This window comes from Delphinapterus leucas, chromosome 9 (assembly GCF_059928025.1).
Source record: "Delphinapterus leucas isolate spDelLeu-1000000601 "Yukka" chromosome 9, BTC_Dleu_Yukka2, whole genome shotgun sequence".
In the NCBI taxonomy this organism is placed as follows: domain Eukaryota; kingdom Metazoa; phylum Chordata; class Mammalia; order Artiodactyla; family Monodontidae; genus Delphinapterus; species Delphinapterus leucas.
The window spans coordinates 23,415,041-23,442,583 of NC_143137.1; the positions used below are offsets into that span (position 1 = coordinate 23,415,041).

Consider the following 27,543-nt stretch of genomic DNA (forward strand, 5'->3'; position numbering starts at 1 on the left):
ATAGGGCTCCTTAAATTATCCTAATTATCTTCAGGCCCACGAGAACCCAGGGCCGAATTAATCCGACTAATTAATTAATCTGAATTAATCAGTCGCCAACTGTTGATATATTGAATAATCCCATCCCTTCCTTTCCCTTCAGCTCTGACGCCTAAATGGGGTATCGTACAGAACTTCAGTCGCTGGCTCCGGCTTTATCTCCCACCACTTTTCGGGTGTCGCGCTCGGGCCACCACCATCTCGGTGTTTCCTAACTGGCCGCCCTTTCACATCTGCATAGTCTTTCATTATCAACCAGGAGTGAGGGCGTTTTGTGAATGACAATAGAAGTCCCGGTTCACAGAAATCACGGTTTAGATGTTAGCTCTAGAAGCCTTTCCTGACCTCACTAAGCATAGTAATTCCTCCCTTATTTACCTTCATAGCACTTTGCATCTTTGGTACACTTTGCCAAATTTTGCTATATAATGCTGCTTATCCATTTGTCCTCCTCCAGACTAAGCTCCAGGGGAGAGATCTGCCTTTATTCATCTTTGTACCTACAGCTTTGAGCTTACTGCCCAGTTCAAAGTAAATGCCTAATAATGTTAAGTGAACTGAATGGGTGGAACCCATAGAATGTCCCTGATTGAAGAGGAACACAGGAAATTATTAACTTATTCATTCATTTTCACGTCATGAAATTAAAGTTAAATTAAATAAGGGCTACTATGTTTGCAATGTCAATGGACTATAAACCTGTGTTCTTAGCACATAAAGCCTCTATAGTTTAAAATCCAGTTGAGACACGTAGTATGCTCATGAGAGAGTTAAATACAAAGCAACTTAGTTTACTTTAAACATCAAGATGAGAGGTTGACAATCAGTGGGAATTCAGTTGTGGCCCTGACCCTTGGTGGCAACCAGAGAGGGCTTCCTAAGAAGGTGTGACTCAGGCTAGACTAAGAAATTCCTGAATGCCCTATTCAGCAAAAGGAATAACAGGAACAAGGGCAAGCAGGGGACAGAGTAGGAGGTAACTTCTTAGGTCAGGTAGGGGATGAGGGAGCTAAAAGAAAGGGGGGGGAGGGGAGGGGAGCCTGAGCTCTGAGGAGCCTGAGCTGAAGGCAGTGGGAATTGTGGGTCTTCTTCTGAAGGTTTCTAAGCTTGTACCTTTGTGGCAGATGGAATGAGGTTGAAAGTGTTCTTTCAGGGAGGTGCATCTCCTAATAGGGGTTAACTATAATAGAATAGGTTGTATCAGGAGATATTTAAAAAACTGTTTTGAAAATGCCTCCTTGAAGTCAGGCACTGCACTAGGTGCTGGTGAACCCACAAAGAATAGGACACGGTCCCTGCCCTCAAGGACGTGCGGCCTAGTGGGAGAGCCACCATCCTGGAAGTGTCCTAGAAGAGGCTGGATAAGCTAGTGAGACTCTGCCAGAGATGGGGCCTGTCAACCCTGATTCCCTGTGGATGAGGGCTTGGCCTAGACAAAGCAAGAGAAATGCAAATGAACACTTCTATACAAGGGAATTTAAAAAAGTGGGGACAACAATTTCCTGGACTCAGTGATGCCTTGGAAGAAGGAAATGAAGAAGGTGCATTCAAAAATTTAAAGCTGTAGGGCTTCCCTGGTGGCGCAGTGGTTGAGAGTCCGCCTGCCGATGCAGGGGACACGGGTTCATGCCCCGGTCTGGGAAGATCCCACATGCCGCGGAGCGGCTGGGCCTGTGAGCCATGGCCGCTGAGCCTGCGCTCCGCAACGGGAGAGGCCACAACAGTGAGAGGCCCGTGTACCGCAAAAAAAAAAAAAAAAAAAAAAAAAAAAAAATTAAAGCTGTAATCATAGGAAACTGGGAGAATGAGCTAGATGAGTGGAAAACGGGGGAACTGAGTTGAGTTCAAGACATGATGAGTTAAGGTGATAGCAGAACATCAAAAAAGAAAGAACCAATAGGCTGGAGGAGATACTTAGGGTCACTGGCCAGGCAGCAGCTGGTGGAGTCACGAGAACACATGAGCTTTCTGAGGAGAGAAAAACAGATTAGGCCTCATGGGAGCCCAAGAGTTAGAAGGAAAGCAGAGGAGGAAAAGGACATGAGGGCTGACACACATAAGAAGTGTCACCATAGCTGTATCAAAGGCCCATCTAACTGTGGATTCTGTCTCTGAGAGAAGCACTGAAGGACTGTTTATGGCAGGTATCATGATGTCAGCCTCAAAAGGCTGATGGTGTTCTGCAAGCATCCCAACTCTGCTCATGTGGTGCTGCTGAACATTCACTCCACAAATGAATTTATTGTTTCCTGTATGCAAGACACTGTTCTAGGCACTGGGGATACAGCAGTGAACACAATGGAACAAACTCTCTCATGATGCTCATATTCTGGTATGCGGCCAATAAACAAGATAAAAAAGCAAAATATATAGAATGAGAAGTGGTGATAGGTACCATGGAATAATGTAAGGCAGGAAGGGAGAAAAGCGGGTGTCAGGACTGTCAGCAGTGGCGTTGCAGTCTTTGAGAGGGTGGCCAGGGACGGCTTATGGAGAGGATGACATGTGAGTGAACATCTGAAGGTGGTGAAGGACATCCCGGGGAAAAGGAACAGCGAGGGCAAAGGCCCTGAGCTGAAGCCTGCTGGAGTGTTTGAGCAGCAGCAGGAAGTCAGGGTGGCTGGGTACAGTAACTGAGGAACGTGGAGGACATGAGGTCAGGGAGGTAGTAGCAGGGATGGTGGTAAAGGGGAGAGGGACACCATGCAGGGCCTTTAGGCCATTGTAAGGACTTTAGCTGCTACTATGAGTGAAGTGATGTAGAAGAGACTGGCTAATTATCTACCAAACTGTTTCTTCTTCATCCTGTGACACAGCTAGACATCTCCCAGCCCCCTTACAGCATGGCCACGTGACTGAGCTCTGGCCAAGGGAAGAGAGGCAGAAATGATGTCCACTGCTTCCAGTACTGGCCATGCAAACCTGCCACATGCCATTCTCCAAGCTCTTTCTCTTTCTGTGGCAACCCTGGAAACTGTGTAGTGCAGATAGCAAGTCACAAGATAGAAGGAGCCCAGGGTCCTGTTAAAGAGCCACTCCATGAACAGGAACACCCTCTTTGGACTTTTCTGTGTGTGAGAAATGAACTTCTGTTGGTTATTTTATGCCACTGATATATTGGGGTTTATCTCTTACAGAGGTAGCATTACCTTAACTAATACAGATGGGAAGCCATGGGAAGCCACTGGAAGGTTCCACTTCTCCTTGGAGCAGAGAAGTGACATGACCTAAGATTTTAAAAGGGTCACATTAGATTGAGGAGGTTAAGATTAGAAACAAGCCACCCACTTCGGAGGCTTTTGCAACAATCCAGGTGATGATGGCTTGGTCCAAGGTAGTAACATTAGAAACAGTGAGGAGTGTCAGATTGTGCATATATCTTGAAAGTATCAATAGTTTAAAAGGGTTTCCTGATGGGTTGGAAATGGGGTGGAGAGAGAGGAGTCAAGGATGATGGCAAGGTTTTGAGCAAGTAAAAAAATGGAGCTGCATTTACTAGGATAGAAAAGACCTTGTGGGGAGCAAGTCTTGAGGGATACTATTGAGAGATTAGTTTTGGACATATTGAGATGCCTATTAGATATTCAAATGGAGATGTCAAGTAGGCAGTTGGAGCTCACAGTGTCTGGACTAGAGATATAAATTTAGGAGTAACTGGTTTATGTGTGGTATAAAACCATGTGTTTTGATTAGAAGAGACCCAAGACTGAGTCCTGGAAATTTCTAGTGTTTGGAGATGGTGGTGGTGGTGGGGGGGGGGTGTTGATGAGAATGAAGTAGCAAAGGAAACTGAGGAGAAAAGCCAGTGAAGGAGGAGGAGAGCATAGTGCTCTAGACGCCAAGTGAAGGAAGTGTTTCCAGGAGAAATCACGTATGTTACGCGCTAACAGTGAGCTGAGGACAGATTGACCATTGGCTTTAGCAATGTGAAGATCAGGTTTGGTGGGGTAGTGGAGAGGTTAGAGAGAGAATGTGAAGCAAGATGTTGGAAACTCTTTCAGGGAGTTTACTATAAAGGGGAACAGAGTGGGCAGAGGGGCCAAGAGAGGTTTTGTTTTATTTTGTTATGTTTTCAAATGGAAGAAATAACAGTTATGTTTCGGAGAAATACCAGCACATTTGTTACTGATGGAAAGGACCTAGGAGAGAGAATCAAACTGATGATGTAGGGAGGAGGGAGAGCTGCTGGAGCAATGTCCTTGAGGAGGGGAGATGGGATGGGATCCAGTACAAAAGGGGAAAAGTTGGACTTTGCTTAGAGTAAGACAGTTCTATATTAATAAGGAGAGAAACTTGATCTACTGGTCCGATTCCAGATAAGTGGTAGGCATCGTGGTGGGAACTTGGAGTTCTCTTTCAGTTGCTTCTATGTTCTCAGTGAAATGGGAAGCTGGGTCATCAGGAGGCAGTGGGGGGTTTAAAGAGGGAGAAGATGTGAAATAGCCATTCAACAGAGAGAACATATGAGGGGAACACGGTATGATCTCCAGGCAACATCAAGGACCCTCTTGAGGCCTGAGATGATGACTTTAATGTGAAAATGGTTAGTATGTCATGTGGTTTTTCTCCAGGCAAGTTTAGTGGCATGGTGCAGTTGGTGGAGAGTTGGGCTTGGTCGGTGAGTAGATAAAGTGGAAAAGACACAAAGGTGCTGAGGGTACTTGCGAGGGAGTGATAATATTCAGGATGGATTCTGGAATCTAGGCTGGAGGGGAAGGGACTGAGGATGTGAGGAGAGCGAGGGATAGTGAAAATCCAGAAGGAGCAAGAGATTGCAGGATTGGTGGGGTTGAAGGATTATTGAACTCAGGGAAATATAGGCGATGGCATAGTTGGAGAGTAGGAATAATGGGGTGGGGTGCAGTTATTAATGACAAACTCTAGGGTAAAATCAGGGGGGTCAGTGGCTGAGGAAGGTGAAGGACAGTAACAGCGACCAGGGTATGGGAAGGATCATCTATGTGGATATTGAAAGCACCAAGAATTAGGACATAACTCATTCTTGGCAAGAGTGATGGTGGTCCAGGAACTTACATTTTAGCCCTCCGACCATTTCAGTCTGAAAACCACTTCAGTGAATGGGGGGAAGGGATAGTTAGGGAGTGTGGGATTGACATGTACAGACTGCTGTATTTAAAATGGATAACCAACAAGGACCTACTGTATAACACAGGGAACTCTGCTCAATATTATGTAACAGCCTAAATGGGAAAAGAATTTGAAAAATAATAGATATATGTATATGTATAACCGAATCACCTGAAGCTATCACAACATTTTTAATCAACTGTACTCCAATATAAAATAAAAAGTTTAAAAAAAAAGTTATTTTGTCACTGCCCCCCCCCCAAAAAAAAACCACTTCAGTGAAGAAAAAGACCCTCCTAGGGTATCCTAAATCAAAGCAAGACATCCAAAAAAGCTTTCCAATTAGAAGGTTGGGTAGCTTTTCCGAAATACTCATAGTCTGGTTTTTATTGAATGTGAAATATTGTGCATTTTAAATAGAGGTCTGTCCATGGGCCGTCTGGCAGACCCTCCTTAGTGACTCTCTTGATCTATAATTTGTGAACCCCTGATTTTACCTATACTTCAAGCCTGGAACCTCTGATTTACCTGTGCTTTGAGCCTGTGTCTCTTCTCCTTGGAATCTCTAATAAGCGCTAACAAGATATGTCAACATTTCAAGGGGGTGTCATATGCAAAAGAAAGTGAGCCAGTGTTTGTAGGGCTGAGACAATAGTAAACTTTGAAAGTTTGAACACAAAAGAGAAACTCCGCCTGTTTCACAGACCTTGTCTTAACAACCTCCTGCAGGAACCTTTCTGCAGCCTCAAACCCAAACCGCTATTTGGAACAGCAGGGCCAGGCTAGCAAGTTCAAGTTAGGGAATGCACTAAGGAAGAAGGTCTAAAGCTTGAATCAGAAAAGAGGGACTAACAAGAGAAACTGGCAAAAAGGGACATTTAAGGAGAAGCCTTTGGCTGGAATTCATTTCTGTCTCCTCATCCTTATCCAGAGGAATCTGAGCGGAGAAGAAAACATGTATCTCTTTTGGTATATGGCCTTACTTTCAAGTTTTAAATTAGATAAATAGAAGCTCGGTGAGGCCTCTCTCAGAGGTGTACTTCTCTTGTCCTCTCTTCTGTTTCTTTCTGTCACCACTTTTCTGCATCTTCCTTCTTTGATTTCCACCCTCCACATTCCTCTTCACCCCCGTTTTGTTCTCTTCCACCTCTCCTCTGGTCCTGGTTCTCTTTCCTTCCTTCTCTCCATCTCTTGGTCCTGGTCCTTCTGAGAGCACATCTTCTTGTGCTGGAACGGAGGTGAGGTGTGGTGATGTGCAGTGGTGAGGACATGAAGTTATGGACTGGAATGATGCTAGAATAATGCTTCTCATCCAGGAGCCATGCTCCCAAGTGGTTCTCCAGGGAAAGGCTATGTTGTCAGTGTGAGATTATTCTAGTTTTTCCTTAGTTACAGCTTTCTCCTCCCTTCCATCCAGACAGAGTCCCTCAGAAAGCTGAATGCTGCAGTGGCATTGGCGAGGGCTGCATAGATTCTCTCCAGTGTGAAAGTGTGGCTCAAATAGAACTTCCTGTAGGTGTAGGAGAGAAAAACTTTCAATAAGATATAACACCTTAAAAGCTCTTCTGTGGGCACCTAGATACTTCTGTTAATTTTTTAAATTGTCAACTATTAATAACAGGTAACTTGTAAGAGTTAGTGGTTTATTGATAATACTTTACTCTGGAAAACATATAACCACTTCTACCTTCTTTAAGGGTCTCTCTCTGGTCAGACAGAGGCACAAAGGAAGTATTTAATGAATAACTGTTAAATGAATACATGGATGGATGGATGAGGGTTGGAGTTTGGGAAGATAAGGGCTGGGCCCCAGCTAGGGCCCCTAGCTCCTTCCCACTCTCCTCAGTGGAAGGTTGGGGCCCCCAAGGAGCTCAGGGAAGGAAAAGGAGCTCCCCCCTCCCCGCTGCAGAGGCAGACCCTCATGCCTCCCACACTGCAGGGAGAAGGCAGCTCTAGTGACGACAGCGTCCTGTCCTGGTCTCTGTCCCTTCAGAGCCACTTGCAGGAACTCCCAGGGCCCTCTGGTGGCCCTGGAGGTGCCATACTTAGGGTTTCACTCAGGCCAGTTGGAGGTAAAGAAGAACAGGGCAAGAAGAAAGAGGGCTGAGGGCTTCCCTGGTGGTGCAGTGGTTAAGAATCCGCCTGCCAGTGCAGGGGACATGGGTTCGAGCCCTGGTCCGGGAAGATCCCACATGCCACGGAGCAACTAAGCCCGTGTGCCACAACTACTGAGGCTACGCTCTAGAGCCCGCGAGCCACAACTACTGAAGCCTGAGCGCCTAGAGCCCGTGGTCCACAATGAGAGAAGCCACCGCAATGAGAAGCCCGCGCACCACCACGAAGAGTAGCTCCCGCTCACCGCAACTAGAGAAAGCCCGCGCGCAGCAACAAAGACCCAACACAGCCAAAAATAAATAAATAAATTTATTTATTAAAAAATAAAATAATAATTTAAAAAAAAAGAAAGAGGCCCCCCACTCCCACCCCACAGCCTCCTGGAATCATCCCCAGGACCCTAGGACCTGAACCCAGACCTGAGGTAGAATTCCAGGCCTGTCCCAGGAAGGCAGCTGGATTAATCCCATCACCGTACCTATGAGTGGTGCCAGCTGGGGCCGGTGGAGGCTGCCAGAGTGCTGAGGAGTGAGAGGGGCTGCAGCCCAGTGGGGTTCTCTCTTTCCCACTCTCCATAGGTGAACGACTCCCTCCAACTGAGGTCACGGGTGCAAGGGATGGCGTCTTCGCTGGGACGTTTTTTTTCTAGGTCAAAAAGGGAATGCATTTGTGTACTTTAATTCACAGAGCACTCTTACAGAGGCCAGCCAACATTTGCGAGGTGCTTATTATGGGCCAGGCACTGTTCCAAACAGTTACAGGCGTCAATGCTCTTTTAATACTCACAACAACCCCCGAGAGGTCAGTGCTGCCATAGTCCCCATTTGATGCATGAGGATTCTGAGGCCCAGCAAGTTTAAGTCACTTACCTGTGGTCACAAAATGACGAGGCAAGGCCAGAATTCAAAGCCAGATAACCAGGCAACAGAGCCCGTGTTTTTACCACTACGTCATGTGAACAAGGCAGTACCAGTAAAAGGAGGCAACCAACGTGGCTTGGAGAGGTTAACCAAGTGAATTTCCCTAGGAGACTCAGCTAGCTGAACTGGCAATGGCCTTTGAACCCAGATGGCCTGAAGCCAGAGCCTGTTCCTGGTCCACTTGGCTTCAGCTACTCAAAGGGTGGCTTGCAGCCTAGCAGCCTTGGCATCACCTAGAGCATGTGAAAAATGCAGTCTCAGGTCCACCCAGGCCCACTGAATCAGAATCTGCATATTAACAAGATCCTCAGGGGATCATTTGCACATGAAAGTTTGGGAAGCACTGTGATAGGTCACACCACCCACTGATAGGGAGTTGAAAGATTCAACTACACAGGTAAGCTTGGGGACGCTGGCTTTTCCAAATGTAGCGCCCACGCTCTTTCTCTCCCTCTCTCTCTCTCTGTCTCTGTCTCTGTCTCTCTCTCTTTCTCTCTCGTCATCCAAAAGTTCCAAGAGGCTGGGGTGTGACTGTCCTTCCAAACTGAAAGGGTACACTACCTGGCCCAAAGAGAAAAGAGGGGTTCCTTCAGCTCCGAGGAAAGAGCAGGGTCCTGAGGACACCCCAGGATGGTTAACTGAAATCATCCTAGAGTCATCTTGGGAACAACAGTTCCCACGACACAGATGGCCTATGAGTCTGAAATTCTAGCTGTTCTCTCAAGTCCTAGAAATAAGTTTGAAATATTCTCTATTTCTGTCTTCTTTAACTCTAACCTCATGCGGTATGTTTTGAGTGTATGTGTATGTGTGTGTATGTGTGTGTGTGTCTGTGTTTGAATGTATGTGGAAAAACATTAATTAATGAATCACCATTGTATTAGCAGTCACATAATATGAGAAAGCACTTCTAGACTTGGAGAAAACATGGGCCAGCAATCAGCTCTATTTACCATCTAGAACAAGGGTTGTGAACTGGCAGCCTCCGGGCTCACTTTGGTCTGTGGATACCTTTATTTTGCCCACTAAGTGTTGGCCTGTACTGTACTTTAGTATTTTACGAAGTGAAGGGGGGGGTATGTGATATAAAAATTCACATTTTTGTTTTTTCTTGAAAAATCAGAGTATCTGGCAACCCCAGGCTTGTGTTGCAGCCTGGCAACAATTAGTTGAAGCTTTAATTGAAACGTTCACTTTTTCATGCCACTGTCCCCACCACTCCCTATTGTCTCCTCAATGCTGAAACCAAGTGTCAGCCCAGCTGTTGTTTTACCAATGATAGAGTTGAGAGAAAACCCAGCCATTTCTTATATCTATGACACTTAGTCGCTTTACTCCTCTATACCCCCTGCAGATGTTTGAGCTGCAACCCCTGGTTTGGATAAAAGTTGGCACAGCTCCCCTGGGATCTACACATTCCTCTAAATCTCTAAATATAACATGATATTCTGACTGCCTCCTGAGCCAATCTGGAGGAATAATTTCTTAGTGGTGTGGTGCACAAATATTTATTGAGCTCCTATTGTGTTCCCAGCCCTGTGCTTGCCACTGTAGAAATTCAGAGGCACCAGAAAAATTTAGTATTGGTTGAAGAAACAAGACTTAAGCCTATGAAACAATCAGGGATAGTATGTTGTGTAAGAGAGGTTATGAGCAAGGAGAGATTTGTCTGGGCAGGAAGGTGTCGTGAGTGGACCTGAAAGGTTAGGTAGGGTTTAGGGTGGCATCAGGAGGAAGGGAGGAGAGGGGGATGAATAAGGCATGGGGAAGGGTAGCTGAGGTTTGACCAGAGCAGAAGATTTGGGCTGGAGAACAGGAGGAGTCAGAGGGCTCCCATTTGAGGAGGGGACAGTGACCAGTTGAGATGGGTACGAGCGGAAAGTTCATGCAGGATCATCCATGCCATAATGAGTGGATCTGGGGTAAACTAGAACCCAGAAATAAATCGGGAACAGGGCTGCTGTTTCCAGAATGGGTCATGCTGTCTCACACAGACTCTGCGTCTCTTCCTAGAAACCCCGCCTCATCTGCCTTGGCCAGCCCACTCTTACTTATCTTCTCTGACTCAGCTCAGACCCCAGGCCTTCTGGGACAGCTTCCCGGAAGGAGGGAGAGAGGCCTGCCTTTGTGCGCCTGTGGCACCCCAGGCTTGAGCTTTGAATGTTGCCTGGAAGGAGAGGTTATGTAATTTGGGGATTTACCCATCTGACTCCAAAAATTATAAACCCCTTGAAGGGGGTGCTGTGTCTTTCTTCACTGTGATTCCAAAGCCTTCAACAGTGTTTGGCACTTACCAAGTGCTCAGTGCATGCTTTTGAATGAATAAATGAATGAATGAACTAGCAGAAGATTGCTGCCATGGTCCAGGCAAGAGATGATAAAGTGGACTAAGGTGGGATCTGTGGGAGTAGAAATGAAGTAAAGAATATAAGAAACATTTGAAAGAAAGGAATTAATAGGATTTGATGCCAAATTGACTATGGTGGCCAAAGATCCCGGAGGAACTCAAACTAAGGTACAGGAGGATGACGGCAACCCTGACGGCACCAGGAAAGTTGGGGTGGGGTACTAGAGGCAATCTTACTCCTATATCTGCAGAGCAGAAAATTCTCCGAGACAAGGGTGCCCCGTGCCCTCCGTTACCTGGACTGTCCTTTTTTTTCTCTGTCTTTCTGCTGCTCCTGGAACTCCAGCCATTTCAGGATCAAGAAAATGGAAATCAAAAGGAAAAGAATAGAGCATGAAACTCTCATTTTAAATCTTGTTTCCAGTTATATTTTTCCTGATGCAACAAAAGCTTTAGAGGCAGATATAAATGTGAAAAAGGCCAGCTGTGACTATATTGGGTGGGTGTGACGCATATTAAAGTAGCAGAAGAAAAAATAGGGAAGGGGGAGGCGGGATGGGGTGGAGTTTGGGCAGCAGAACCCAGGCTGCTGATATTGCTGAGGTGGAGTGGGTGTGACTCCATCTGTTTGGTCCTGCGTCTTGGCCATTTATTTTATTTGCTGTACATTGCATGTTGCTGCCAACGTGCAAAAACTGCTATAACTGCAACCAGACTAGAACCTGCCTAAATGAGGAGAAAAATCATCACTCAGGGCTTCATGCTGAAAAATTAAAGAGAAGAAACTAAATGTCTGTACAAAGCAATTATTGAGAGAAGAAAGCAAAAATTCAATGTTCCCTGTTTCTCACATCCCTCTGATCCGTCTTGTACATGACAGCCCAGACTCAGACTCAGTTGCCATAGCTCCCTGGCTGGTCCCTCCACACCTAGCCTCCCTCTCTTCAAATCACTGTCACGGCAACAGCCAGCATGACCTTTTTAAAATGTACATGGGATCACGCCACTTCCCTGTTTAAAATGCTGCTAAGGCTCCCATTACACTTAAAGTCTAAATCCATTCACATGGCTTCCCAGCCCCTGCCTGGCTTGGTCCCTGCCCACTTTTACGTATGTCATCCTACCACCATCCCCACTTCCCTACTGGCCTTCCTTCCCTTTCTCTGCACTCACCAAGCTTCTTCCTCAGGGCGAAGCCTCATTTGTTGCCTTACCCTGCACAGCTTTCTCCATCCTTTAACTGGCTTGTGCATGTTTCTACTTCAGGTCTTTGACTCCTCTGACCTCCTGGAGATATTAAAAGCTGTCTGTGCCAGAGATTGCCAGTAGGTTCCGAGCATGCCCTTTTCCCTTCTCCCTCTGGGGCAGAACATCTAATTTTGTGTTGGGCCCATGGCTATGTGGAATGGAGGCTGCATTTCCCAGCCTCCTTTGCAGCTGGGTGTGGCCATGTGACTGAATGGTGACCAGTGAGGTATAAACAGAAGCCGTCCTTCCCAGAGTAATAAAGAAAATCTGTAAGTTAACATTCTAAGACAGTCAAAATATCTTGCTATTAGATATCAAATATCTTCCTCCATTAGAGTCCAGGGCTCTCCAGCTCAGCAATGTGACATCTTACCATCTTATATCTTCCTTCATTACAGATCTCTGTATGATATACAGAGTGACAACCACAGTATAAATCCTTTAACAGCGGGCAACTAACAAGTCTTTTTCTTGTGTTAATAGTTTTTCTACTTCCAGCTCAAGTTAGAATTAATAATACAAGCTAATTTTTTTCTTTTTGGTCACACCTCGCAGCTTGCGGGATCTCAGTTCCCCGACCAGGAATTGAACCCAGGCCCTCAGCAGTGAGAGCGCAGAGTCCTAACCACAGGACCACCAGGGAATTCCCTACAAGTTAATATTAATTGAGAGTTTATTACATCCTCCTGTAAATTTGCTGAGGATGGGCCGAGCACTTGATGCACGTGAGCTCATTTAATCCTGACACGAACTGCTTGAGGCTGGCAGTACCGCAATTTCTACTTTATAGGTGTAAAAACCAAGGCCCAGCAGAGTTAAGCAATATGCCCCCAAGGGCTCATAGTCAGAGTGGTGACTTGGGCCCAGGGTTGTGTGAGCTCTTACCCATTATGAGAGATTGCATCCTCTGAGCTCTCCTGGTTTTCAGTTTATTACTGGCATTCACAAAGAAAACTTTCTTTTTTTAAATTCTGTCTCTGAGTTGCTGGTCCCTGTTATGACAAAAATCTCCTTCTCTCTGACACCTCGTTTTTCTCTTCTGGTGACATTTACTAAATTTTTTTCTGTTCTTCCTTTTCTTTGACACCACAAATCAAGTTCACTAGGACCCCGGTTCCCCTTTTATCTTTGCTCTCTGGCCGTGGTGCCCTGTGGTCTAAGTGCTCTCGACCTCTGTCTCTCTCATACCAACCAGTCTTAAGACGCAACCCTAAGTCATCTGTACATGTAAGGACATTTCCTCAGGCATGGAGAAGACAGGCCTGCAGGAGGGAGCTTTCCAGAAAACATTAAAAAAAAAAAAAAGTGACTATAGAAGCTCCATAAAGTTCAAGCAGAGGCCAGGTAAGTAGGTAACGGAACCCAGTGACAGATTATGACATTTTAAACAACGTTTTGATTACTTTTCTGTAGGACTAGAAACTAGTTTAGAAATTAGGTTTTACTTTTCCAACTGTGTTACTAATTTATTCTGAACATTGAAGAAGCTACTTTCCATTTTTTATAAAATTCCTCCTCTGGGGTCAAGCCCACGATGCTTGTGGAGAAGAAGAATTAGGCAAAGAGACCAGGAAAAGGTTACCCTGAGTCAAGAATACAGACTGGATACTGAGGGGCAATACTTCATGCACCTCCCTGTGCCCATTAACCAAGATAACTTGGTTTCTGGATCTCCCAGCGCAGACCATCTGGGGACGTCATGCCGGCTGGATTTGAGTCATGTACCTGAACTGGTTGTGCTGGTGCAAGTCGGCAAAAATCTGAGAGAGGGCCTCACTCTCCCCCTTGGCCATCAGCTGCGCGAGGCTCTCACTGGGCTGGGAGGCTTGGAGTTTCTTCTGCACTAACTAGATGGAGGAAAAAAGCAAAACCAGGTGTAAGTTCTCAGCGTCTCTGCATTTTCCTAATATCATGGTCCAGACCCTAAAGGTTAGAACTCAGCTGTCCTATCAGACAGAGCCATGCCACCTGCACAGAGAGGCAATTCTGAGGCCATATCTGTTTGTTTATACCCCCGTACTCTTATAAATATCCTTTGGTGTCCCAAGAATAACATTGTCCCTGAAAACTTTACACATAATTTAGTAGATAAGCTATTCTTATTAACATACCTTAATACGTTATTGAATAGCCTATTAATATAAACTTTAATAAAGCTTATGCTACTTGGTTTTATATTTAAATGGAAGGGGATTAAATGTTTATTGTAGGAATTTAATGTTTTTCAAATTCATTTCTCTAAGAAATATCCTACGTTGAGCTACTTTTTATGCCAGAGTAAAACTGCCTTTTTTCCTGTTGCCTGTGATACCCCAGAGATGCCCCAGTTGTGCACACTGCTCATAGCCATTCAATATTTATTGAATATCAACTCCGTGCCAGGCACTGGGGAATCGAAGTGATGCAAACAGATAAAAATCTCGGCCTTCATGGATTTTGTGTTGTAACTCAGGTCAGGCTTCTGTTCATTATACTATGAGGCCTGGGGCAAAAAGGCCCAGGTGGCTTCCCTGAATTCTATCAAATATTTAAAGAAGTAGTAACACCAATCGTCACAAACTCAGAAACAGAGGAGGAGGGAACACTCCCAAATTACTCAGTAAGGGGAGTATTACCCTGATACCAAAGCCAGGCTATCACAAGAAAACTACAGACCAATATCTCTAATGAACATAGATGCAAAACTCCTTAACAAAATGCTAGTGAACCAGATCCAGTAATATATAAAAAGGATCATACAGACCGTAACCAAATGGAATTTATTGCAGGAACACAAGGCTAGTTTAACATCTAAAAGTGAATTAATGTAATATACTATATTAATAGAATAAAGGACAAAATATGTGATCATCTCAGCAGATGGAGAAAAAGCATCTGACAAAATTCAATACTCACTCATGATAAAAATTCTCAATAAACAAGGAATAGAAGGGAATTTCCTGAACCTTATAAAGGGCATCTACAAAAATCCCATGGTTAACATCATACTTAATAAAAGACTCGATGTTTTTCCCCCAATACCAGGAACAAGGCAAGGATGTCTACTTTTGCTACTTCTATGAAACATTGTACTGAAGGTTCTAACTAATGCAATAAGGCAATAAACAAATAAATGGATCCAAACTGGAAATGAAGTTAAGCTGTCTTTATTCGCAGATGACATGAATGTATGCACATATGTAGAAAATCCCAAGGAATCCACAAAAACTACTACAACTGATAAACAAGATTAATACACAAAAACCAATTGTATTCCTGTACACTTTCAATGACTGATGCAAAAATTAAATTAAGAAAACAATTCCATTCACAATAATATCAACAACAATCAAATACTTAGGAATATATTGAACAAAAGAAGTATAGAACTTGTAAACTGAAAGCTACAAAACATTGCTAAGGGAAATTAAATTAGATTGACATAAATGGAAACACATTTGATATACATGTATTAAAAGACTCAATATTGTCAAGATGGCAATTTTCCCCAAATTGATATATAAATTCCACATGTCCTTATCAAAATTCCAGCAGGCTTTTTTTTTTTTTTGTAGAAATAGACAAGTTGATCCTAAAATTTACATGGAAATGCAAAGGATCTGGAATAGCCAAAACAATTTGAAAAAGAGCAAAACTGGAAGATTTACAACACCCAATTTCAAAACTTACTATAAAGCTACATTAATCAAGACATTGTGGGATTGGCACAAGAATAGGCAAACGAATCAATGGAACAGAACTGAGAAGCCAGAAATAGAGCCTTACATTTATGGTCAATTGATTTTTGGCAAAGATGCCAAGACAATTCAATGTGGAAAGGATAGGCTTTTCAACAAATGGTACTAGGACAGTTGTATATCCACATGCTAAAAAAAAAAAAAAAAGTACTTAAAAAAGTACCCCTACCTCACATCATACACAAATATTAATTCAAAATGGATCAGAGACCTAAATGTAAGAGCTAAGTCTTCTAGACTTCTAGAAGAAAATATAGGATAACATCTTAGTGACTTTGGGTTGAGCAAAGAGTTTTTAGATACAACACCAAAAGCCTGACCCATAAAAGAAAAAATTGATAAACTGCATTTCATCAAAATTTTAAACTTCTGGGTTTCCCTGGTGGTGCAGCGGTTAAGAATCCACCTGCCAATGCAGGGGACACGGGTTCAAGCCCTGGTCCGGGAGGATCCCACACGCTGTGGAGCAACTAAGCCCGCGCGCTGCAACTACTAAAGCCTGCGTGCCTAGAGCCCGTGCTCTGCAACAAGAGAAGCCACCGCAATGAGAAGCCCGCGCACTGCAACGAAGAGTGGTCCCTGTTCGCCACAACTAGAGAAAGCCTGCGTGCAGCAACAAAGACCCAACGCAGCCAAAAATAAAAATAAATAAAATAAATAAATAAAATAAAATTTTAAACTTTTGCTCCTCAAAAGACATCATTAAGAAAATGAAAAGACAACTCACGGACTAGGAGAAAATATTTACAAATCATACATCTGATAAAGGACTTGTATCCAGAATATGCAAAGAACTCTTACAACTCAATAAGAAGAAAACAATCAATTTAAAAATAGGCAAGGGACTTCCCTGGTGGTCCAGTGGTTAAGACTCTGCGCTTCCACTGCAGGGGGCCTGGGTTTGATCCCTGGTCAGGGAACTAGATCCCACATGCATGCCACAACTAAGAGTTTGCATGCCACAACTAAGAGTTTGCATGCCACAACTAAGGAGCAGGCGAGCTGCAACTAAGAAGCCGGCCTGCCTCAACTAAGACCTGGCACAACCAAATAAATAAATAAAATAGATATATATTTTTTAAAGTTTCAAGAAAGACTTGAATAGAAATTTCACCAAGAAGATACATAAATGACTAATAAGCCCATGTAAAGTTGCTCGACAGGAAACCCTAATTAAAAACATAACACATCCACTAGAATGACTTTAATTAAAAAGATAATACCGGGCTTCCCTGGTGGCGCAGTAGTTGAGAGTCCGCCTGCTGATGCAGGGGACACGGGTTCGTGCCCTGGTCCTGGAAGATCCCACATGCCGCAGAGCGGCTGGGCCCGTGAGCCATGGCTGCTGAGCCTGCGCGCGCGTCTGGAGCCTGTGCTCCGCAACGGGAGAGGCCACAACAGTGAGAGGCCCGAATACCGCAAACAAACAAACAAACAAACAAAAAGATAATACCATTGTTTTGTTTTTGTTTTTGTTTTTTTTGGCCGTGTGGCTTGTGGAATTTTAGTTCCCTGACCAGGGATTGAACCCAGGCCCTCAGCAGTGAACAGAGTCCTAACCACTGAACCGCCAGGGAATTCCCAACAATACCATTGCTGGTGAAGATGCGGAGAAACTAAAACGCTCATGCATTACTGGAGGGAATGTAAAATGGTACTGTCACCTTGGAAAACAGTTTGCCGGTTTAAACATAAACTTACCATATGACCCAGCAATTCCAATTCCTTGGAATCTACCCATGACAAATGAAAACATACCCTAACATACATCTATACAAAAACTTGTACACAAATGTCCACAGCAGCATTATTCATAATAGCCCCAAACTGGAAACAATCCAAATGTCCATCAACTGGTGAATAGATTAAACATGGTATATCTATACAATTGAATACTATTCAGCAATTGAAAGGAATAAATTATTGATAATCTGTGACTCTACCCTAGAGTTGGCCCCATGCTATGATATGGATGAACTTGAAAAACCTTATGCTAAGTGAAAGAAGCCAGACAAGAAAGCCTATATATTATAGGATTCCATTTATATGAAATGTTTCAGAAATATGAGTAGAGATTGAAGGCAGATCAGTGGCTGCCTAGGGCAGAAAGTAGGAACAGGGAATGACTGCAAATGGGCATGAGGGAATTTTTTAGGGTGATAGAAATGTTCTAAAACTGGATTGTGGTGATGGTTGCACAACTCCATACATTTACTGAAAAATTTGAACTGTGCGCTTAGGTGAATTTTAATCAGTAAAGCTGGTCAGAAAAGGCCTAAGGCAAGGCTTCCCAGGGTGCCCCCGTATCAGCTCACTGAAGCTCTACAGCTCAGCTCTGACCTTGGCTGGAGGAGCCAATGGTGCCCACTTACCTGTGAGTCTCCTGAGGGACTGCAGCTGTTCTTGGGTACCAGGCAGTGAGTGACGAGAATCCTAGGGTCTTTGGTGGTGATGGACAGGCCCTTCTGCAGAATTTGAACCAGTCGGATCCAGAAGTGGAAGACAGTCTGAGGATGGTCAGGGTGGAGCCTTAGGTAGCAGATCTTCTCCGTGACTGTCCTCAACCGCAGGACACGTTGAAAGCGGTCACAGACCTGGAGCTCCACAAACTTCAGAGGGAGAATCCTGAAGGCGTGAGGGAAGACACATATTGCTTCTGATCCGACCCTGTCTTCATTAAAATGAGGAGTGTCTCCTTCAGAATCGAGGCTTTGGTGGGTAGGAGAGAGAATGCTTAGCACCGTGGTGCTCAAACTTTGGGGAGATCAGATTCACCTGGGGAGCTTGTTTAAAATGCAGACGCTTCAAGATAACCCCAAAGATTCAGATTCAGTAGGTCTGGGGTGAGCCCCTGGAATCTGCATTCTAACCTCTACCCATCCTGCCATGATTCTCATGCTGGTGTTCCCTGGATCCTGCTTGAGAGGGACAGCCTGGGAGTAAGGTAGCTGGGATCATAGGGCTTTTCAATTTCCTTCTTGAGAGCACAACAGGAGCTGGGTCCCACTGTCCAGCTTGTCCATTCATTGACCTCAATGCCTCCATTACTCTTCCCAAAGGAGCTAAGATTCAAGGAGCTGGCTTTGGATCTAGTATTAGTCAGCTGGGTCTGGGCTGTACTTGCCATAGGTGTACCTAGAACATAATGGAGAGGTCTATCACTGAAGCAACATGGAGCAATGAAGGGTTTACTTGGACTTCTGGGAGTATCTAGAGATTCCTGAGATATCCTACAGAAGAGGCTCAAACATCTAAAAGGGCCGTTTCATCCCCGACAAGCATAATGTTACAGCTCCAAGTAAGACTTCGTTCCACTCACTTTCCCAGTAGGAAGACTGCAATGCAGCAAGTAACTTGTGACTCAAAAATTATTTGAGTCTAGTTAGTTGCATAAGGACTAGAACCTGCATCTCCCAGCCAGTGCTTCATCTGCCAGACTGCCTGGCTTCCTTGCCCCTTGGCCCCAAGTGGAGAGATTTCCTAAGAATTCAGTGCAGTGAATGCAGCGAGAAGGAAAGAGGGCATGTAGACTGGCCCTCACTCCTGTCCACTTTATGGCCCCCCTTTGCCCCCCTTCAGGATGCTTACCTCTTCAGGATGATCTTGGGGGCTGTAGTTGGTTGGTTCCATGTCTGGCTCTGCCCATGGTGCCATTTGACGTTGGCCATGAAGAGGATGTTGGGAAGAGGCAGGCAGGGCACAGAGGAGGTCACCCCAAGGGCCATGGTGTTGGAGGCTTTGTAGATGCCTATCCAGTTCCTGCTCTTTTTGACCTGCAAAGCAGCACCCCAGGGCACAGTCTGAGCACCGGGCAGAAGCAGCAGTATGCTTCAGGCGAGAGTTTCTCAGACTCAGCACCATTCACAGTTTGGGCTGGATAATTCTTTGCTTGGGGGAGGAGCTGTCCTGTGCATTGTAAGATATTTAGCAGCATCCATGGCCTCTGCCCAATAGATGCCAGGAGCAATCTCCACCCTCCCCCCATACAAATTGCGATAACCCAAAATGTCTTCAGACATTGCCAAATGCCCCCTGGTGGCAGGGGCAAAATCATCGCTTGTTGGGAACCACAGTTTTAACCTATATTGGTTAAACAACTGTACCAGTATTTACTTTACCTACTATTAGCGATTGCCCACAAGAGTTCCTTGACGTGTGTCACACTTCTGTGAATCCTCCCCAGACTGTTTCCTGGATTTTCTTTGAAAAACCTGTCCTTTGGCACTTTCTTGAGGGGCCCTATTATCTCCTGCACCTTTTCTGCACTGTCAGGTCCCTGTAACTTCCAAGTTCTGTTTATTCTGGGTTCCATCTGGCCTGAGGGGAGCCCAGACAAGGAAACAAAAATGCACTGAGTGCCGTTGCACTAAGGCCTTTGCCTCCTGTGTTTCATGGAACAGCCAGGTCAGTCCCACCCTTATTACAATAGAGGAAACTGGGATTCAGGGTGTGCAGGTCACCTTCCTGATGACACCTCCTGATAAGAAAGCAGTGGACCGGACTCTGAGCCCAGATCTCTCCAGGCATCCAGCTCCTATTCTTTCACCCACCAACATTTCTGTTCTGAACCCTCAAAGGGCAGCTCATTTTACCGCCTCTTTGTTCATCTGCTTTGAGCTGACGGCCTGGAGGAGGAAGTAAATTGAGGGAGGAAGCTACCAAATCCTCCACTCAGAGCAGACAACACTTGACCTCTCTCCCCAGAGTGACTGCAGGAGAAAACCTATCTGGAGCTCTGCAAAGTCAGGGTCAGATGGGGTATCCTTGCCTTAGGTTCCTCTCTTTGCCTCAGTTGTCACTCCACTCCAGTTCCAGGGACAGACTCTCCGTCACATTGTGGGAACAGATTTAGAGGAATCAAGGAGTGCCATTCTGAGCGGCCCGAGAGTACCTGGACAAAGTTGCTTTCAAACACCACTGATTCAGGAAACAGGTTGAATTCTGGAGAATGAACCATCTGGCAGAGCAGTCCCTCCTCCACACCCAGGCCCACTCCAGGATTTGGTTCCCTATCCACAGGAAAGAGGCGCCTGAATTCTTCCCAGGCATTCAGGGAAGGGAAGGTTGGATAGGATCTTGTGACTTTGACTGTCTTCTTCGATTTGTTCCAAGTCTTTCTATGTGGAACTGATGACAACATTTCCGCACATGCTCAGGGGCCTGCTGCGCATTTGTCCTGGGATCTCTCTCTTCCCTTCTGGCCTTGGGCAGCTGGCCAAGGCCTGGGACCACCAATCAGATCACAATGATGAATGGATGACATCATGAAAAACCAGGGCAGGGCTGCAGGAAAGGGAAATGCAGAGGAGCCTCCCTTTTCCTCCAGGGTGCTTTTACAGCTTGTTTAGTGCCCTGACAGGCCCCAGCCCTTCTCAGGACCTGAGCTCCCCCAGAACTTGCTAAGAAAGTACTGAACCAGGCACAAAGCAAAGAAGGAAGGCTGTTAGGAAGCTCCTTCTGCTTCTAAAAGGAAAATACCCTCCCTGCCTTTCAACCCTCCCTTACTCTGAATGCGACTACCCCCAAAGAATTTTTTTATTTATTTTTATTTTTGTTTTCCCCCAAAGAGTTTTAAAGGCTGTTGTCAATTTAAAACCCAGCCTTCCTGAGCTTTGTACCATGTGGGCCCCACATACCCTGGTTTATCTGCAGTAGCCTTTGCTGTTTCTGGAAGGAGTTGAGGGGCTCTAGGTGCCTGCTGTGTGTTCTCCTACAGCTGGCTGGCTACTTCTGCGGGCCTTATTTCCCTGAGGAAGTCACACTGAAGAACCGTAGAAACAAGCAGTTTCTTACCCAGAGGCTGGCTTGGTGAGGGTACCAGCTGAGAGGAATAGAATCCCAATGAGCAGCTCTGCTGGATCAACAAGCCCAGGAAGAAAGAGCCCAGATCTTGGGGTGGCTAGATCAGAGGCAAAGAACCAAGCAGCCTGACTGCTATTCAAGTCTATTTCAGGGAGAAATCACATTCTAGTTTGGACAAAATTCCAGAATCTATTAATCATCAAGGTACATTCACCATCAAGGTTAAATACAGTCAATTTAGAAAAGCAATCTGACAACCAACATACGCAAAGTACAAGCATGGAGGTTTATTTTTGTGTTTCATTAACAAGTCAGGGAGAAGGCTGAAAGGTCACGAGGCTTCCCTTATCTGATTCATTCAGCTCCCTCTCTGAGTCGTTTCCATTACGCCCCTGCTCTATCGGCTCCCTCATGGCTAAAGCAACTTCTGCACTCACGTTCCTTGCTTTCTTTTGTTTACCATGTGGGAGAAATGTCCTCTATGGTAACATTCTCTAAGGATGGGGTCAGAGACTGCATCCTGTGGTTTACATTTCCCGGCAAACAACATACAGTACAAAAGTGATGGCAGTCATACGCGGATATGATGCTTTTCACAGTTAAAGCTTACTTGCAACAGTAAATCTTATTGGCTTAGATACATGGTTTGGATGTATTTGGCCACTGAGACATTCAAAAATTCCCTTCAATATGGAAGATGACTTTTTCTCTTTACAAGCCTGTTGAGCCCATTTTTGTGGTGTGTAGAGGGTGGCTTTTTAGCACCCAGTCTAAATAGCTAATTGTGAGGAAGCAAGCTTTCAGCTCTAAACAAAATGCTAAACAATGATAAAATGGTGCCTTAAGTTCCTATTCCTTCCTACCTGCCCCCATTAAACCTCAAAAACTAGCACAGTGAATCTTTAAAAAAACATTTGACAGATACTTAGTTGTCTGTCCCAATATCCATTCTCTCCATTCCTTTAGTAATAGAATGGTTGGTTTTTAGTTGGACACAAGTTTCTGGAATAAATATGTCATTTCCTGGCCTCCCTTATAGCTAGGTAAGCCATAGGACAAAAAAAAAAAAAAAAAAGAGGTAAACTCAAGTGTTGGGTGAGATTTCTATGAGGAATCATTATGGGAAGGGGATATGCTCTTTTCTACTCCTTGTTTTTCCCTTCTGACTGGAATACAGATTTGATGGCTGGAGCTGGAGCAGCCCTTTTGGGCCATGAAGTGGCATGCCAAGGATGGTAGCATAGCAAGATAAAAGGGCTCCAATTCATTGCAAATCATAAAATTATCATATAGTCCTGAACTCTGTACCTCCAGACTTCTTTTAAGTATGAAAAAAATAAAGGTTTTCTGTGACTTTGAGCCAGACTTAAAATAAGCTGATAGAACTATATAAAATGACTATCTACTCTACTGGACAAATTTTACAGGAAATTATTGTACTATTTACCAATAATTCTAAGCAATGAAGAAAATAGGGTTAATTTACAATCAAGTTGGACCTTAAGAATGACAAACATAATTTCTGGAAAAAGTTGTATAAATATATATTCCAGTAATATGAATAACTTATTGGTTTTGTTTTTCTGTGTATACATTGATGTTGATGCTGTCACAATTGTTGACTTTTGCACATTTACTGATGAGCACTTTGGTGAGAGTCTCCTCGACTATGTTGATTGTCCTTTGGTTTGAGGCTAAAGTCACTTGGGCAGGGTTGGGTATCATTTCAAAAGCTTGCTCAGGAATGACCAGGAAGGACTTCCCTGGCGGTCCCGTGGTTAAGACTTCGCCTTCCAAGGCAGGGGGTGCGGGTTCAATCCCTGGTCAGGGAGCTAAGATCCCACATGCCTCAGGGCCAAAAAACCAAAACATAAAACAGAAGCAATATTGTAACAAATTCAATAAAGACTTTGAAAATGTCCACATCAAAAAAATCTTAAAAAAAAAAAAGAATGATCAGGATATCTGGTTGTCAGTTGAGGCTGGGCCCAGGTTTTGTGGGATTTAAAGCTTATACAATTTTGGAGACTCTTAAAAATAAAAAAGACTGGAAGAAGGGGTGAGTCAGGAGTTATTGTTTAATGGGTACAGAGTTTCAGTTTGGAAAGATGACCAGGACTCAGAGATTAGTTGTGGTGTTGTTTGCACAACAATGTGAATGTATGTACTGCCACTGAACTGTAAACCTAAAAATGGTTAAAATAGTAAATTTTACATTGTGTGTCTTTTACCACAATTAAAAAAAAATGCTGGAGCATAAAAAATGAAATTTTAAAATCCTACAAAAGTATGATACAAAATTGCTGGAGGCCATCCTAGGGCCTTGAAATAGCCCATGTGATTAAGGAACCCTGAAGCTTAAGCTTTATTATCTTCATGGTAAATATGTTCCATTTAAATACGTGTCACTATTTAAAAAAAAACCTGGGACTTCCCTGGTGGCGCAGTGGTTAAGAATCCGCCTGCCAATGCAGGGGACATGGGTTTGAGCCCTGGTCCAGGAAGATCCCACATGCCGCGGAGCAACTAAGCCCGTGCGCCACAACTACTGAGCTCACGTGCCGCAACTAACGAAGCCCATGCACCTAGAGCCCATGCTCCACAACAAGAGAAGCCACCACAATGAGAAGCCCGTGCACCGCAACGAAGAGTAGCCCCCACTCGCCGCAACTAGAGAAACCCCATGCGCAGCAACAAAGACCCAATGCAGCCGAAGATAATAAATAAATAAATTAAATTAAAAAAAAAAAGAAAGACATAAAACATAAAATTGGAAATAAGGGGCTTCCCTGGTGGCGCAGTGGTTGACAGTCTGCCTGCCAATGCAGGGAACACGTGTTTGTGCCCTGGTCCGGGAAGATCCCACATGCCGCGGAGCGGCTGGGCCCATGAGCCATGGCCGTTGAGCCTGAGCGTCCGGAGCCGGTGCTCCGCAACGGGAGAGGCCACAACAGTGAGAGGCCCACATACCGCAAAAAAAAGAAAAAAAAAAAAAAAATTGAAATAAGGAAGCACAAATAAGTACAAGTAATAAGGAAGTACAGGCTCCTGGGTAAAGGTAGTAACATGAAGCTGTATTACTTAGAGTATAATCTAGGTAGTCAAAAGCCCCCAAAATACAGTGAGTTAAACAAAACAGAATTTTGATTCTCTCTTACATAGTGGTCCAAAGGTAAGCAGTCCATAGCTGGTAAGAGTATCTCTGCTATACTCAACAGGTGGGTTCCAAGGTGGTTGCTCCAGCTCCTACCATTATGTTTGCATCCTGGCCAGTGAGAAGGGGAAAGGGGAAGGGGAGTGTACACTCTTTCCTTTTAAGGGCATGGCCTGGTAATGGCATAATCACTTTTGCTCACATCTCATTGGTTGGAATTCTGTCACATGGCCACATCCAGATACAAGGGAAGCTGGGGAATGTAGCTTTTAGCTGGGTGGCCATGAGCCCATGTAGAACTGTAGAGTTCTATTATTTATTATTTAAGGATGAAGGATATTGGTGGATTATCAGCGGACTCTGCAAAGAAGCATGTCACAGAATTACTCCCTCTGACATCCACAGTAAATACATATTTTTTTTTAACAGCAAAATTTTAACGAGTGACACTCTAACCAGGAAAGAGGTTACGTGGTGGCCAAAGGATAGGGAAAACAGAAAACCTGGGTATGGCCTGATAATAAAGAAAGCAAGTTAATATAATTGTGTGTGTTCTCACAAATTACCCACCACCCCCAAAAGGAAACAGGCAGCCAGAGGGATGAGTAATCAGCTCAGGGAAAACAACAGTAAGAAAAATCCTCAAGAGTAGAAGCCCTTATTGATCAGAGCACTGCCTCTGCAGAGGCAGAAAAGCTCAGCTGGGCTCACCGTTTTTCAGATCTCCAAGTTGAATTGACAAAGATTATTCCATGAGAACAGGATGCATCTCCAACCAGAGAAAAGGACATTTAAAGGGCCATCAGGAGAGAGAGCACAGCCCAAGATCTCATCTGGACGGACAGTCCAGGAGGGCGGGAGAGAGCCTAGGAGGGAGAGATGGCACTCATGGGATTGCACCAGGGCACGAGTGATGCTGTCAGGGACTTGCTTCCCTGAGAGCTACGGAGGTGTGGAACAGCAGAGCAAAGGAGCAGCCCCAGGGTGAGGTGAGAGCAGGAGAAAGTGGAGACAGCAAAGTAGGCTTAAAGTTGTCTGTTCAAGTATCATCAAGTCAACCAGGAAATATCCAGGAGAAGGTCAATACTCCCGTATGATGGTCCTCAACCTTGTCCGACCCAAGTCCCCTTTTCATGGCAAATATTTCGTAACACCTCTTCTGCTGTTCTGAAATAAAATACAGTGATTATACCATATATAAATATAAATATATACACATATAGGTTTTCAAAATCGATGTGCTAGCTCAACTGTCATATAAAAGGAAAAACTATAATAAAAATATATATTCTAATATGTAAATGCTTGTGTATGACTCTTAGAAGTCAGAATGAAAGCTAATCAGAGACCTGTACTCAGAACGCAGTAGTTACAAAAAAAAAAATACCCTTGAAGGTGTATTGAACTGGCTTCTGAAAAACAGTAAAAGCCCACTATAGTTTGACAAGTGAGGTCCCAAATAGTCAATCAGGTGCTGTGGCGTTCTTCTGAAGTTAATAAAATACCTGGGGTTAGCCTACTCAGCCAAGGGGCTGGGAGGTGCGGATCCAATCCACTAGGGTCCCGCCTGTAGTGTGGCGCCACCTGGCGCCAGTCATTCGCTCTGCTACATCGTCAAGAATCCGGGTCTTGGGGTTGGGCTGGGCCCCTGGTTTAGCAACTAGGCTGGGCTGAGCCTGCAACCAAAGGTCTCAGTGATGACGGCTGACAGAAATGGGCGCAAGAGGGACTGACACTTATGAGAAGAGGCCCAGAGGCCATTGGCCCTACTGCCCTCTGGACTTTGAGACTCACAAGCTGCCCAAAGTTCGTGTCAAGCTGTTCTGGGCTTTACTTTTCTCACCTGTAAGGTATAGTTCAAAGTAACGGCTATCTCACACAATTGGGAAAATTACATTAGATTGTAGAAGTGGAGACAATTTGAAAAATTCAAAGCGTTTACAAATGGAATGTCCCGAGTGCGCATGTGTGATGATCTGATACCACTAGTTGCCACATTCTTCTTGCAACTAGGCAAGGCCCTTGAATGGTGGTGAGGGGAGGGATAGATATGACAGAAGTTCCTTTCGTTCTTTGTGCAAGGCAGTGTGGAGACTTTACGGGGCTATAAGACCAACTTAGAATAAATTATGACTACTTCTTTGTTTGTCATGGACACATGGTGTGTTCCCGGTTATTGTTGCAACTATTAACATTCAAAAACAGGGTTTTGCTTGGGGGCATAATAAAAAAAACGTATCTCTCCAATGGGGAAATGAGTTGATTTATCCTAAGTCAGGCAGGAATCAGAGACAGATTCGAAAACCTGAACCATCCTCTCTCGGTGTATTTCTAGATTGTTGTATTTCTGGTTGTTTCCATTCAAGTTATAGCTCCTGAAGGTGGCCTTAGCCTTAATAATTCTAGATTTTCATTTATTATTTTTTTTAATTGCCATTGGTAATTTTTTTAATATATAAATTTATTTATTTTTGGCTGCATTGGGTCTTCGTTGCTGCGTGCGGGCTTTCTCTGGTGGCGAGCAGGGGCTACTCTTTGTTGTGGTGCAAGGGCTTCTCATTACGGTGTCTTCTCCTGTTGCGGAGCACGGGCTCTAGGCACGCAAGCTCCAGTAGTTGTGGCACACGGGCTCAGTAGTTGTGGCTCACCGGCTCTAGAGCACAGGCTCAGTAGTTGTGGTGCACGGGCTTAGGTGCTCTGCAGCATGTGGGATCTTCCCAGAGCAGGGATTGAACCCGTGTCCCCTGCACTGGCAGGCGGATTCTTAACCACTGCGCCACCAGGGAAGCCCCTAGATTTTCATTTAAAATGCTCATTTTATGAAGCTTTACCATTCTCAGTGGTTGTTTTTCTTTTGAAGCCATAGTCTTGGATTTCTCAAGATTGACCCCTTGTGGGCTTTTTTTTTTTTTTAAGCAAGATAAGGAAGACTTTATTTGGGACAAGAGGGGTGGGGGGACTAACACAACAGGTGGAGGGACCACCGCAATGGAATTTTGCAGCTGGGGAGAGAGATCGGGCTCAACTCTGAATGCAGGATGGATAGGTGACAATTTATAGCCAAGGAGCAGGGTGAGGAGAAGTGGATGGAAA

At 44.6% G+C, this 27,543-nt stretch overlaps 1 protein-coding gene across 2 annotated transcripts; it reads right to left on the reverse strand.

Moving 5' to 3' along the window:
• Nucleotides 1-1,818: 1,818 nt before the first annotated feature.
• GARIN1B (golgi associated RAB2 interactor 1B) lies at nucleotides 1,819-25,599 on the reverse strand. Of its 2 annotated transcripts, none has more exons than XM_089917432.1 (7): nucleotides 24,455-25,599; nucleotides 19,083-19,267; nucleotides 17,867-18,119; nucleotides 13,483-13,604; nucleotides 10,806-10,843; nucleotides 7,721-7,887; nucleotides 1,819-6,637 (listed from the first exon to the last, which is right to left on the reverse strand). In XM_089917432.1, exons 1-6 carry the CDS (start codon nucleotides 24,479-24,481, stop codon nucleotides 7,721-7,723), a joined length of 792 nt encoding a protein of 263 aa, XP_089773558.1. In that variant the 5' UTR covers nucleotides 24,482-25,599; the 3' UTR covers nucleotides 1,819-6,637. The 2 variants fall into 2 exon arrangements, with proteins under 2 accessions (XP_089773558.1, XP_089773557.1); XM_089917431.1 differs by having other exon boundaries at nucleotides 17,867-18,203.
• Nucleotides 25,600-27,543: the final 1,944 nt, after the last annotated feature.

Coding starts and splice junctions, on each gene's coding strand:
- GARIN1B (XM_089917431.1), bottom strand. CDS start 24,481: ATGGACTGCTTACCTTTGGACCACTAT. Junction 13,605..17,866: donor GTCCCTCAGGAGACTCACAG/GTAAGTGGGCAC, acceptor TCCTCCATCTAG/TTAGTGCAGAAGAAACTCCA. Junction 7,888..10,805: donor GAAAAAAAAGGACAGTCCAG/GTAACGGAGGGC, acceptor TTTTTGACCTAG/AAAAAAAACGTCCCAGCGAA.